The 12,639-nt window shown below is 47.6% G+C and overlaps 1 protein-coding gene across 3 annotated transcripts in view; it reads right to left on the bottom strand.

Moving 5' to 3' along the window:
• LONRF2 (LON peptidase N-terminal domain and ring finger 2) overlaps positions 1–12,418 on the bottom strand; it is a 36,278-nt gene extending 23,860 nt beyond the window's left edge. For all 3 annotated transcript variants that reach the window (XR_010607804.1, XM_065655810.1, XM_065655801.1), the window contains exon 1: positions 11,573–12,418. Coding sequence is in view for 2 of the 3 variants with exons in the window: in XM_065655810.1 (XP_065511882.1) it covers positions 11,573–12,341 (769 nt within the window). In the remaining variant the exon portion in view is untranslated. The remainder of the gene's footprint in view (positions 1–11,572) is intronic.
• Between the last annotated feature and the right edge of the window lie 221 nt (positions 12,419–12,639).

Consider the following 12,639-nt stretch of genomic DNA (forward strand, 5'->3'; position numbering starts at 1 on the left):
AGCCTTCCCCACAGCCCTGATCCCACGGCACCACACGAACCTTGGCCCCAGCAGCGCCACGAGCTGCGGGGTTTGGTGCCTCTACGCATCCTGGATCCTCCATGGGACTGCCAAGGATTGCCGACCCCAAGTGTGGCTGCCAGCTCGGATTTTCCAAAAAACGTTGTTAACTTTCCGCTCACACCACCTCTGCAGATGTCCATTAGACTGTGCTTTTACTTAGGCAGAAGCTAACACCCCAAATTAGTTTTCCAGATATGCCCAAGCAGTCAAGTTTTAAAAAACCAAACCAAACAAAAAAAAATACCACCAACCAACCAAACACAAACAAAAAAAAACCCAAACACCTCTCGACACTGCTTCATATAGGGAGGCTGACAGGAGAAAAGGACTCCTCAAAATCTCTTTGTGCCAGGAAGGCATTTAGAGCTTTACGGGCTCTAAATTACTAGAATTCTAATTAATTAATGAATTAGAATAAATGAATTAGAGGACTAATTAATGAATTAGAATAGATGAATTAGAGGATTCACCAAACTGACTGTTGATGACAACAGAAGTTTTACTGTAATAAATTACCGCTGAGTTTTCTTCCAGGAACTCAGCACAGAAAGAACAAGTTTAAAGTGGCTAAAACTCCCTAATCCTCCTTATCTGACGTTTCTTCCTAGGAAAGCACATTTTATTCAAATCTATTTCAATCCTCAGCATACCTCCTAAATCTTTCAGTCTTGCTAGCAAGAGTCAGCCTGCACAGGACTTCAGGGGAAATTTTTCCCACATTTTAAAGAAACTTCTACCCCTGGAGAGAGGAAGAAATTTGGCTTGCTTTGTTATGTTATGCATTCAATTCTGAACAATTCAGTATTGAAAGCCTCTTCATAAGCTCGAAAAATAATACGAAACATTTATTTTCATTTCAGTGAGAAATCAGCAAGATTTGGTAATTAACTGAACAGCAAGCTAGTTTTTCTCTTCCAGACTTCATGCAAGCATCAGAGAAGTCCACTAATAAAAAAATAGATACAGCAGGGTTGTTTGGTTGGGGGGCAGGTGAAGGAGCATACTTGATAAAATAATTAACAGAAGCAGTAAAGACATTCAGGACGTTCAAATAAAACTTCATTCTACAGCAAAGACGAGAAACAAGGTCAGCTTCCCAAAGCTGATTAAGAAGGACAATGTACATGATGCATACTGGCAATCAGTAAGCCCATGTTTTCTCAGTTATCAGCCCACCTTAACTGGATCTATAACTGCATTTTAAAAAAAATACATTTTCCGAACATCACAGCTTTTCCTCCCTGCATTCACATCACTGGCAGCCTTCAGGAGGTGAAGTAACTGAAGATCCAGAGGAAGCGTGCAAGACGTTTCGGTGCAGAGGACGCAAAGAAAAACTTCTTCCTCTGTAAGCCCACTCTTGCAACCAGGGATGCTTCAACTGCAATTAGGACGCTCTGCATGCTTGTCAGCAGTACTCTACAGGCAAACCTAACAACTATTTCCACAGAGAAGCCAATCCAGCTGCCACCAGAAAGCTCCAGTATGGCTCATTTGCACTACATAGCTACTGAGCTGGTCCATGCCTGACTGGGGTTTTGTCTCTACACACAACCTAAGTGCACTGAGATGAAAAAGCAGAGGATACCTATTTAAACCAGGGTGGACAAATTACAGCCACTACTTCATTTGCAGAGTTGAAGTTGCAACCCTTTCCCCCTTGCTGTCCCACCCAAAAATAGAGGACATGGACCCACTCAATTCTTTGCCCTGCAGCATGCTTACCTAGGTGCTCTCTGGTCTGGGGGACAAGGAGATGTCAAGAAACTCCCTGGTATTATCACTTTGACTGAATGAAAGGACACTGGCAACAGATAAGCTGGATTACTCTGAAGAACATACAATTTAAGACAATTATCTTCTTTCTAGGCCTCTGTATTTTGCTGTTCAGAAATCCAGACTTAAGAACACAGGTTTCTCTCTGTGCTGGACAAAATGCTTCGGATTTCCAATGGTTTTATTTCAGGCTCAGTGAGTAAGTCCTCAGTTAGGACACTCCATATATTATGTAAAGCCGGACTGTCATCGCTGCTAAGCACAGATAATCACTCCTCCCATCATTACTCAGGAGAAACACTGTAAGGAAAGTTATATGCGACCAGGAAAAAGAGCTGCTACAAAGAAGACGCAGCTAACTTTGCAACCTTGCTTTCGTGTTGTACCTCTAGCCTCATGAGGCAGAAGCATGCCAGGCCAATTCCATTAATCTATGGTTTAGTCTGCATTTCCACAGTTGCAAAGCCAGTGACAACCTTCTTTATAAACCCGTTAACTGATAAATTGCATGGTACAGCAAAAGTCCTCAATTCAAAAATGCCCCAATGTAGAGCTAGGTGTAATATATTAGATTATTGCTCCCTCCTATCCAAATCCTAATCTTTGAACACGGCTAGATGTATGCTACTCCTTCCAGATAAAACAGCATGAATCAACACCTTCCTACATTTTCAGTTCCCACTCTACCCTTTGGACATTTGGGCACTGCTTCAGGTGACATCCCCTAAGTCCACCCATGGCTGCTTGGCAGTAGTATAATAAAACCATTAAGTACACAAACGTGACTCATTTTCAGTGTTTACTACTTCTTCCAGCATTTAGTCTGGGGTTCAGGTAAGGTTTCTTACCAAAGTCTCAGTCAGAACTGAGATATCCTCTCCAACAGCAGGTACAGAGACTGTCCCAAAGCAAGTTGCCTATGGATTCAAGTATGAAGACACAACAAGGAACCTTCAAAACCGGAACACCCCAAGAAGTCAATCTACTACTTGATCTCCAAAGCACTCAAGGGAAAGTCCCGACCCCCCTGCTTCCCCTTAAAACGTGGAGCTGTGCTAGACACACATGAACCTGTAATTGCAAGCAGACTCCAAAGACACGTGCTTCACAACCAGGCAGGACCAGCCACATAGGTCTGCCACAATCATAGTTAAGAAGATCAGTTTACAGCCAGATGTTCTACTATAGTATGACTTCACTGGTGATAACCTAGTTGCCCTCTTCGTCATGATCAGTATCTAAGCTACATTTCTACCAGTTCTTCTCCAGGTCTCTATAACCTTTTATTTTTTCCAGTTAAAGCTTATTTCAGCCCAGAATTTCTGACTCTCCGCAAGTTACAAAAACGACCTTCTTGTTTCTCAGATATTACCTCACTGCATCTGCCCTCAAATAGAACGAATCACTTAATACATTTTTAAAAGAGAAAAGGAGTGGTGCAGTATCCTACTAATTTTAAGATTAGGAAGCACAAGTCAGTTCTATAAATGTCTTCTTCCAAAAGCAAAAGACATCCTGTTATACTTTTTCACAGCAAAAGAAAGAGAGAATATGCTGTTTGAAGAGACTTCAAAAATTCTTCAGACTTTCTGATACGTAGGTACATTTTGTTCTCTAGGATTGCTGAAGTAGTTCAATTATTTATAGGAAATTACATCTGGGTTACATACATGGGGGAAATATTCATCCTATTTAAGTGGTACATAACTGTAAGTTACATGAGCAATTTTAACTACCTAAAAAAATAACATCCCTAAAGACTGTACAACAAGATGCCTCCTCCCCTTCCCACATGTAATTGATAAGCCACCTCTCTACCACAGTCCTAGTCTTAGAATCATAGAACCATTTTGGTTGGAAAAGACCTTTAAAATCATCAAGTCCTACTGTTAACCTAACACTGTCATGTCCACCTCTAAAACACATCCCTAAGAATCTCATCTATGCATCTTTTAAACCCCTCCAGGGACGGTGACTCCACCACTTCCCTGGGCAGCCTGTTCCAATGCCTGACAACCCTTTCCATGAAGAAATTTTTCCTAATATCCAATCTAAACCTCCCCTGGTGCAACTTGAGGTCATTTCCTCTTGTCCTATCACTTGCTGTTTGGGAGACCAACCCCCTCCATGCTACAACCTCCTTTCAGGTGGCTGCAGACAGCGATCAGGTCTCCCCTCAGCCTCCTTTTCTCCAGGCTGAACAGCCCCAGTTCCCTCAGCCGCTCTTCATCAGACTTGTGCTCCAGACCCCTCACCAGCTTTGTTGCCCTTCTCTGCTCTCTCTCCAGCACCTCAATGTCTTTCTTGCAGTGAGGGGCCCAAAACTGAACACAGAATTTGAGGTGGGGCCTCACCAGTGCTGAGTACACAGGGGCACAATCACTTCTCTAGTCCTGCTGGCCACCCTACCCTCCAGCAGATCAACACTCCCACCCAACTGGGTGTCTGCAAACTTATGGAGGATGCACTCGATTCTCTTGTCCAGATCATTGATAAAGAGATTAAACAGAACTGGCCCCAATACTGAGGCCTGGGGAACACCACTCGTGACCAGCCACCAGCTGGATTCGGCTCCGTTCAGTCCATTCCTGCAGCCCTGCAAAGGCCCTGCCTGCAGCAGACCCTCTGCAAGCAGGCAAAACTTCCAGAAACCCAGCTACAGGATCTGAGCTTTCCACCGCCAGCTCTTTACAAATCAGGAACAACACAAGCTCCGGTTCCAAAATACTTGACACATTTCCAATTGTGTCATATACTAAGTATTTACTACTATTTTTCAAGCACTACCCTCAGTAAAAAAAGGGGAGCTGAGGGACAGAAGTCTGCAAAATATTTGAAGTTTAAAAATAACACTCAGACTACTGCAACAGTCTCTAGGTAACCTTGACTCCTACTTCTACACATTTTTCTGCTCCTGTAAAACAGAACAAACAGGTTTTAGGGACACGTTTTAAGCAGATTCCAAGAGACGCTTTCACAGAGGGATGGGAAAGTTCCTTTTTTAGCACAAATCCTCTAAGCAGTAAGCATCTACTATTTTCTGCAGCATGCAATTTCAGAAAGACTACCTCTGATTCTTCACTTAGAAGTCACTTTCAGAAGCTACAAAAATATTCTTCTGATCAATTATTAAAACTACTGAACCATTTGCTGTTCCAGGAGTCATGACAGCTGTCTATCATTGTGTGGGGGGTTCTTTTGCCTTTTGTTTTGGCTAGTACAACATCAAAGACCTTACTACTGGACACCAGAGAGCATTCTCTGTGAGGAAGAAAGATTTGTTTAACCTCTTTTTTACCACATCAGAAGGAGAAAAGTGACCTTATCTCCAAACAGCAACCTTCTAGAAATAGTGTACAAAAGAAGAGACCACTAAAGTGTACTTAATACACATAACTCGTACATAGGTACGCGTGGATGCTCTCTAGCAGTTTTCTCTCAACAATGTGACTTCGGTGCAAGTGCATCACTAAGGAGCACAAGTCCTTACAAAATAACAACAGAATTAATGAAACACATACTATGGCATCAGAGACCTTTGTAAAAATCTAAGCATGGATTTCTAAAGAGAGTCCAGCAGCTTCCCTTTGCAGACAGGAACTCTTCTTTACTGCTTCTAACCTTAACCCAAGACTAACACAGAAATCCTTCAACCACCAGGTCTGCAGTAGTACAGCACCAAGACGATGTCCCCCCACTCCATCAACAAATTCTGATCATCTTTTTCCCCCTTATCTAAAACAACTCAGAAGAAAGCTTGGAAGGAAAATGCTCCAGAAAATAATTTTGGGGGCATGGCAAATCGCTTGCTATCTTACTCATGGCTGTAAGTACTCAGCTCAACTCCCAGGAACGCTTGGTTGGAAGTTCACCTATGCTGTGCTCTCCAGGAAGCAACCACACAAACTGGCATTTTACCTAGCAGGAAAATCCACGGCAGTTGCTCTTGAATCAACTTGCACTGAAGGTCTGCAGCTTTAACACCTTGAGCGCCAGTATGGAAAGTCCAGAGACATAGTAAGACACTAATTTTTTGTGTGCAACACTGATAGGGGTTTTTTTTACCTATTTGAGAGTTACCAGTGTAAAGGGGAAAGGAAGGAAAAGCCAAAGATACACATCAACTGCCCACCTACCTAGTCAGTACACCAAGAGAGGCATAATTGAATTTGTTGCCAAAGACACTGACATGAACAACTGACCAGAGCAGACAGGAGAGGACAAGAAGGCCATGACAGTTTGCAGATACTCTACACTGAGGTCAAACCACCCCACTTGTTACTCAAGCAAAGCAGTGGCCCCAAGCTCAGGACCACGGAGGCAGCACCAAGTACCTCACCATGCAAACTCAATGCTTGGCAGGGGATGGCAATGGAGGTACAGTGACCCCAAGCAGGCAAACCCCAGCACACTACCTAAAATGACCCAGTGAGCAAGGCTGGGGAACAGGAACCAGCACTGCACTAGTATCTCAAGAGGCTCCAACTGCTTGTGAACAGGTGTATTTTGGCTTGAGACCTTTTCCTCACAGGCCTGATGATGCTCTCTTTGTGGTTGTTTTCTACTGCCTCCTGGCCTGCTCTGCCCCCTTAATTCAATTCTTAGGAAGGAAGAATTTAGAAGGCGTCAGATAAATTCTCATTAACTGCTTGACCACAAAATAAATTAGTGCTGAGTGATCACATTCAGTTTTCTTTTGGATCAGGCCAATCTATGGTGAATGTCCACTAGGATAAGAACGGAGAAACCTCTCTCCCCTAAAGTCTTGCCAAGAGAGGCAGATCCTCTTCTTTCCACCAAAGCTCAGGAAAGCTCCTACATTTTGATCCTAGCAATGTGCCACACACCACCCTGTGGGCTGGGAGTCAGCACATGGCTCTCCACCCCAGGAGATGCGAGACTGAGCATCTCCCTTGCCCTGCAGCATGTTACCTCTGACACTAGGTCAGGCCTGATACAAACTTGCCCTCTCTCTTTGGCCTTTTCTGCACTGCTCTTTACTCATTGGAAATCAAGATCCATGTAGAGTGCTTGGGAAGAAAAGCCTACACATTTTGCACATATATCCATCCTTAACTCCATCGTGTTTTTAGAATTCTGATAGAGCTGAGCTTTCTCTCCTACAAACTTTTTAGGAACCTCTTGGAGGGGGAAGAAATTAAGATGCTGGGCAATTTGAGCAGCTACATGCATCAGCTTTTCCTCTCCCCCTGGAGAAACCTATTTCTGCTCAGAAAGAGTCCATCACACCAGAAGTAAACACAACCACTCCAAGGAATCACTGCAGCTTTTACTGCTCTCCGGAGACAGCGATTCTTCTCAAGCTTGGCAGACTCCAAAGGGACACTTTGCAGTGGCAAGTAACTACACACCAGAGCCAACATGCCTCACGCAGAAACAAGGTGTCCTGGCATGCCGGTGTCTAGATACGAAGCGTGCCCCTGCACTGGGAGCCAGACAGCAAGCACTGCACAGCGGGCAAGCGAGCACCTGGCCGAGGCATGGTCATCCATGTCCACTCGAAGCAGCTCACTCAGGATTAGGGTCAGGCACCCACAGCAGGGTAACAGCCCTTCCCAGCAGAGCCACAACCCTGCGCGCAGGCTTGAGGGCCCACCGAAAATCTGCAACTGCTGGCACACCTCAGCAGCCACTGCTGTTGCAAAAACAACTGCAGCAGCAAGTGCCGTTGGGCTTTTTATCTGCAAGCAGGCATCTTCAGGCTTATTTACAGGGAAGGCGCAGGATGCTGACAGGCTCAGTGTGAAGACAGGCATGGAAAAATCGCAGCTGAAGGCACAAGCCACTGTCACCCAAACCCCCTTACACACTTCAAGTGTCTGCTTATGAGTGCACCCTCGCCCCATGAAGAGCTTGGTCTCCTTCAGAGCCAAAAAGCACCTAATTTTAACTAGCACAAAGTGTACAACATGCTCCTACTTGCCCTGCACAAGATAGCATTTTTTTGGTAAATACTGTTCCCTAAAAGCGAACTTTGCTGTAGTGCTCCCACTCTTGCCATGATACAGTCTGTGGCCTTAGTTACACATGGTACTTGGGAAAAGCCCTAGTCATTATCTTCCCTGTGAAGTAACAGCCCCCTGCTGCCTCTGTAACTGGGAATTGCTTTCTAGAAAGAAAAAAACACACACACAAACAAACAAAAAATCCACAACCAAAAGAACCGCACTCCCAAAAGCACATCCTCAAAATACCTACATACATTTCTCACTGAAATCTAGCTTCCTTTAGTTTCAGGCACACAGCTTAAAGGTTCTGTAAGTTTGGACACACAAAAACAACTCTGCTCCTCCCAGGCACAGTCTCTCCAGAGAGCATCTCCGTCAGAAAGCAGCAGGTGAAAGGAAAAACAGTGCAGAAAGCACCTACTGCACAAAAAAAGCCCCAAACAAACAAAAAACCAAACAAACTCTGCATGTCTATATGAGAACATATTTCAGTTTAATTGACGTAAGAGTTCATACAATCAGAAGACCAGTTCAAAGAAAAGGCATGGAAGAGAGGAAGCCCACCCCCAATACCCCTGCCCTCTGACTTTCATCTGAGTGGGGAACAGCCCTGAGAGCAAGATTTGGAGAATAGTTGATATTATGACTGCTGAACAGCAGAAAGCTTGGCAGAAAGAGCAATCCAGCTGGAAACAAATGCTTCCTTTTAAGCAGCCTGACATGTGCTTGCTTTGAAGCTGTGGTAATTAGATACCTTGCAATAATGAGGGATCTATTCCAATGTTTATGGCAGTGAAAAAGCTGGTGACTTCGTTTAAAACAGCAGAGATCACCAAGCCGTGGGGATCTCAAGAGGACGAGAAATATCAAATAATAAAGCTGATTTTCTTAAAAATACAACAAAAAAACCCCAAAAAAACCACACTCAAATCCACAGCAGACTATCAGAGCAAATGCAGGAGCAGCGGTGGCACTGTAGATGTGATAGTTAAGGACAAAATATGAACATACTTGCTAAGAGTAAGCTTTTGCAAGACTAACTAGTCCAACTGGAAAATGCTGAGAACTTAAGGCACACAGACCTCTTCTGAGGCCTGAAATTAGGAGCAGATATTCCAGATTGTGCTGGAAATAAGTGTACTGGCTACATGGCAGAGGCCTTTTACAGTTTAGACTTGAAGCTCCTAGAGAACTAAAATGCAAATCAGAAGACAGAGTGTCACAACCAGAATAAGAGAAGTGATTGGTAATTGAAAAACTTGCTTTAATACAAACGGCCAGTTGTTGCAGATGGAGCAGGAAAGTACTCCATAAGAAACACCAGTAAAAAAAAATCCCACAGAACCATGCGTCCTGCCAAGAAGCCTGGAGTTTTACCTAACTTTATACAGTTGCTGTATAATCAATGTGTTCATGTGCCTTTAGTCTCTAAAAATAAATTAAAAGGATGCTTCATGCCCCTGACCCTCAATAGCAATACATAAGCATCCGGAGGTTAAAAAAAGCATTTACTTTCACACACTGAAAATCTTGAATACCTGACAGTGGCTCGTAAGCATTTCAAGTTGCCCATATGCTAACACTTAATAGGTCTTGACCAGTTAGAAAACAGCCGTGTTTTCCTTTTTTTTTTTTTTCCCCTCTTATTTACTGCAATATTTGGCTGGAAAGCAAGCAGGCAACTCCAGTCAGCCAAAAACAGTACCTGACGAGCACGTGGTAAGAACTTCAGAACACAAGGCTCAGATGGGAGTTCGACCTATGAGAAATGGCATCGGTACACACTAAACATGAAAGAAGGTGAAGGGCTGGGGAGAGGGCTGCCCTTCAGCAACAGGGTTTTGCATCCACTATCGAGAAGTTACAACATGTCAGCCTATGGTTTGAGGATTTCAAAATCCAGCAAAATACCTGCTATTATTTTTAATTGGATTTTTTTTTATCTTATTAAGCAATCTTGGTGTCACTGACAGAGTGAGGAATTTCTGAACAGATTCCCAGCGTGCTTGGGAAATCGCAGACAGAAATAAGAACACTGCAACGGAGTTATCTCAAGACCGTGACACACAGCAGCCACGGCTGGAGATGTGTGCTGCAGGGACAGGAGGGGGAAGGACAGGCTGTGCAAAAGCACTACCAGCACACTACGCTCTGCCCTCTCCTTTCGCCCCATCCAGACACGGCAAAAGGCACACGTGACAGCGAGAGACAGTTCTTTAAAAACCACCACATCAGTACTTCATTAATGAGATGCTATCTTGCCCAGCAGCGGAACCCTGAACCCAAAACTTCGAAAGGCTCCAATGCTGAAAGCTCACTGCCTCCATCAGTGACCTACATCAAACCTCTCCCCTCCCTCTGCTTTACCTCCCTTCTTGGGCACTCCATCCTGCCCTACTTTAATACAGATTACTTCAGCTAAACCACGTAACAGTTTTACAGGGAGACTGGGCTAGGGCTGAAAATTTGTCACATCTAGCTGGAAAAGTAGAATAAAAGCATAATTAATGGTTTCCACAGCCAGCATGGCATGCTATGCTATCCCAAACTCTTTATTTCGGATGCCTATCATGCAGCCATGGCAAAAAAACTGGAGTCAGAGATGAGCATAATGGTGTGTTTCTCTCCACAGCAGCCAGCAAAACAATAAGAAGGTAAAAATTCACAGTAATGTGCCCCTAGATGTAAACTTAGGAACAAGGAAAGCAATTTTACTCCCAAGCAGGGAATGAGCTCTTCCACAGAGACACAGTTTTCTCTGTATTTGTCTTCCAAAGAGATTTGCCCACTGGATTTCGCCTTTGTTAACACAACTAAGGCTTTCTCTCCCCTTCCTCCCCAGTTAAATGAGACATCCATCACGCTCAGACTGGAGGAGTGGCACATCCTGAGGGATTTGCTGAGATCCCAGCTCTTCCCAGCTCCGTGCCTCTTCCCATGCGTTGTAGATACTCACTGTGCTGTACCACCCCCTCCACTTGCAGAGCAAACAAGCCGGGAGCACGCACGCACACAAGCATTACTATAAGGCTACAACCGAGCGAGCAGGATCCACCTACTACTCGGCACAGAGCCTGAAAACAACCTAGTTTTAATAAACTAAGGCTGCCGTCGGTTTTGGCAGGGGAGGAAGGCAGACCGTGCCATTTTTATTTAAAACCCAGGCTCTTCAGAGAATACTTTCCACACGTCTATAAAGAGGTTACACTCAAAACACGGGTGGATGATCTCCACAAGTCAAAAGGCAGGTTTCTCTTGAATGTTTTGCACAGTGTAAGATAAAGGAAATTTTCTGAGCCTTTATGCCTACTGATATTTCAATCAGTGTTTTCAAAGGCTCTGCTTTGCTGAAGATGCAACTGCACGTAGCTGAATGAATCCCATCCGCACACTAATTTCTTCCACAAAGCCGCAGCGTGGCTTAACGCGACCACTACTGCCCACCGTTTACTGAAAGATGGTTTCCCCACAAATAGGAAAGCGGGTTTTCTAGAAATACTGCATAATGAGTCATCGACTGCAGGCAGCTAAAACGCCCGGCACCTTCTGAGCAAGGACAAAAATAACAGCGGAACAAAAATAGCCATTCATTTGGGTGGCGGGGGGAGGACACCCGCGGAGGAGAATTCATTCTCAAAGCTTCCCCCGGGTACCCTGTCCCACCACTCACCACAAATCCCCCCTCCCGGCCCGCTGCTGCGGGGGTGGGGGGCAGCGCTGCCCCCTCCTCCTCCGCCCCTCCCGCGCCCCCCGCCGCCGCTCACCCATCTCCAGGGCCTGGTTGTACTTCTCCAGGGCGGCCGGCAGCTCCTGGCGCTCCCGCAGCGCGTCGCCCTCGGCGCGGAGCCGCCGCGCCCGGCTCTCGGCGCCGAACCACTTGTGCAGCAGGTTGCCCAGCACCACGTTGACCCGCAGGCGGGCGGCGGGCGGCGGCGGAGCGGCGGCGGCGGGGGTCGTGTCGGCGGGCCGGCGCGGGCGGTGGCAGCGGCCGCAGTCGCCGGGCTCGGCGCAGCGGCGGCAGTGGGTGTGCCCGCAGTGCAGGGTCACCGGCTCGCACAGCAGCCGCCGGCACAGCGGGCAGGCGAAGAGCTCCGGCGGGCGGCAGCACGCCGGGTCGCCCAGCCCCTCGCCCTCCGCCCCGCCGCCGCCGGATCCGCCGCTGCCCCAGGGCGGGAGGTGCAGCTCCTTGTCGCGGATGCTGAGGGCGAAGCTCTCGGCCAGCTCCCGCAGCTCCTCGGGCCGCAGCCGCCCCAGCCGCGCCGCCGCGCCGTAGGCGTCCAGCGCCTCGGCCATGCGGCCGGCCCGCGCTAGCGCGTCGGCGCGGCGGAGGCACAGGCCCCGCTCGGGCTGCGGCAGCCCCGCCAGCTCCGAGCCGTAGATCTCGGCCGCCAGCTCGAAGTTGCCGCCGCGGAAGGCCTCCTCCGCCACCTGCAGCATCTCGGCGCACGGCCCCCCCGCCGCCGCCGGAACAGCGGACCCGGCCGCGGTCCCGGCGGCGGGGGGCAGCGCGCAGGGCCCCGGGCCCAGCTCCATGCCCGCGCAGCGCCGCCGGCCCTGGGCCGCCCCTACTCCATGCCGGGTCCGCGGCGCTGCCGACTCCCGGTTCCTTCCTGGGAGGGGACGGCGACGGAAGGGAGGACGGAAGGCAGGGAGGAGGGAGGGGGCGGGTCACATCGCTGCAGCAGGGGGGCGGCTCCCGGGCGAGGCGGGGGGGAGATGGGGGGCGGTTGGCACCGCCCCCGCGGGCCCGGCTCCCGGCTTATGTAAGGGGCGGCGGGTTGTGTAAGCCGCCTCCGGCCGCCCTCCCCCGGGGCGGCGCGGCCGCGGGAGC

Source organism: Caloenas nicobarica, chromosome 1 (assembly GCF_036013445.1).
Source record: "Caloenas nicobarica isolate bCalNic1 chromosome 1, bCalNic1.hap1, whole genome shotgun sequence".
NCBI classification, from domain to species: domain Eukaryota; kingdom Metazoa; phylum Chordata; class Aves; order Columbiformes; family Columbidae; genus Caloenas; species Caloenas nicobarica.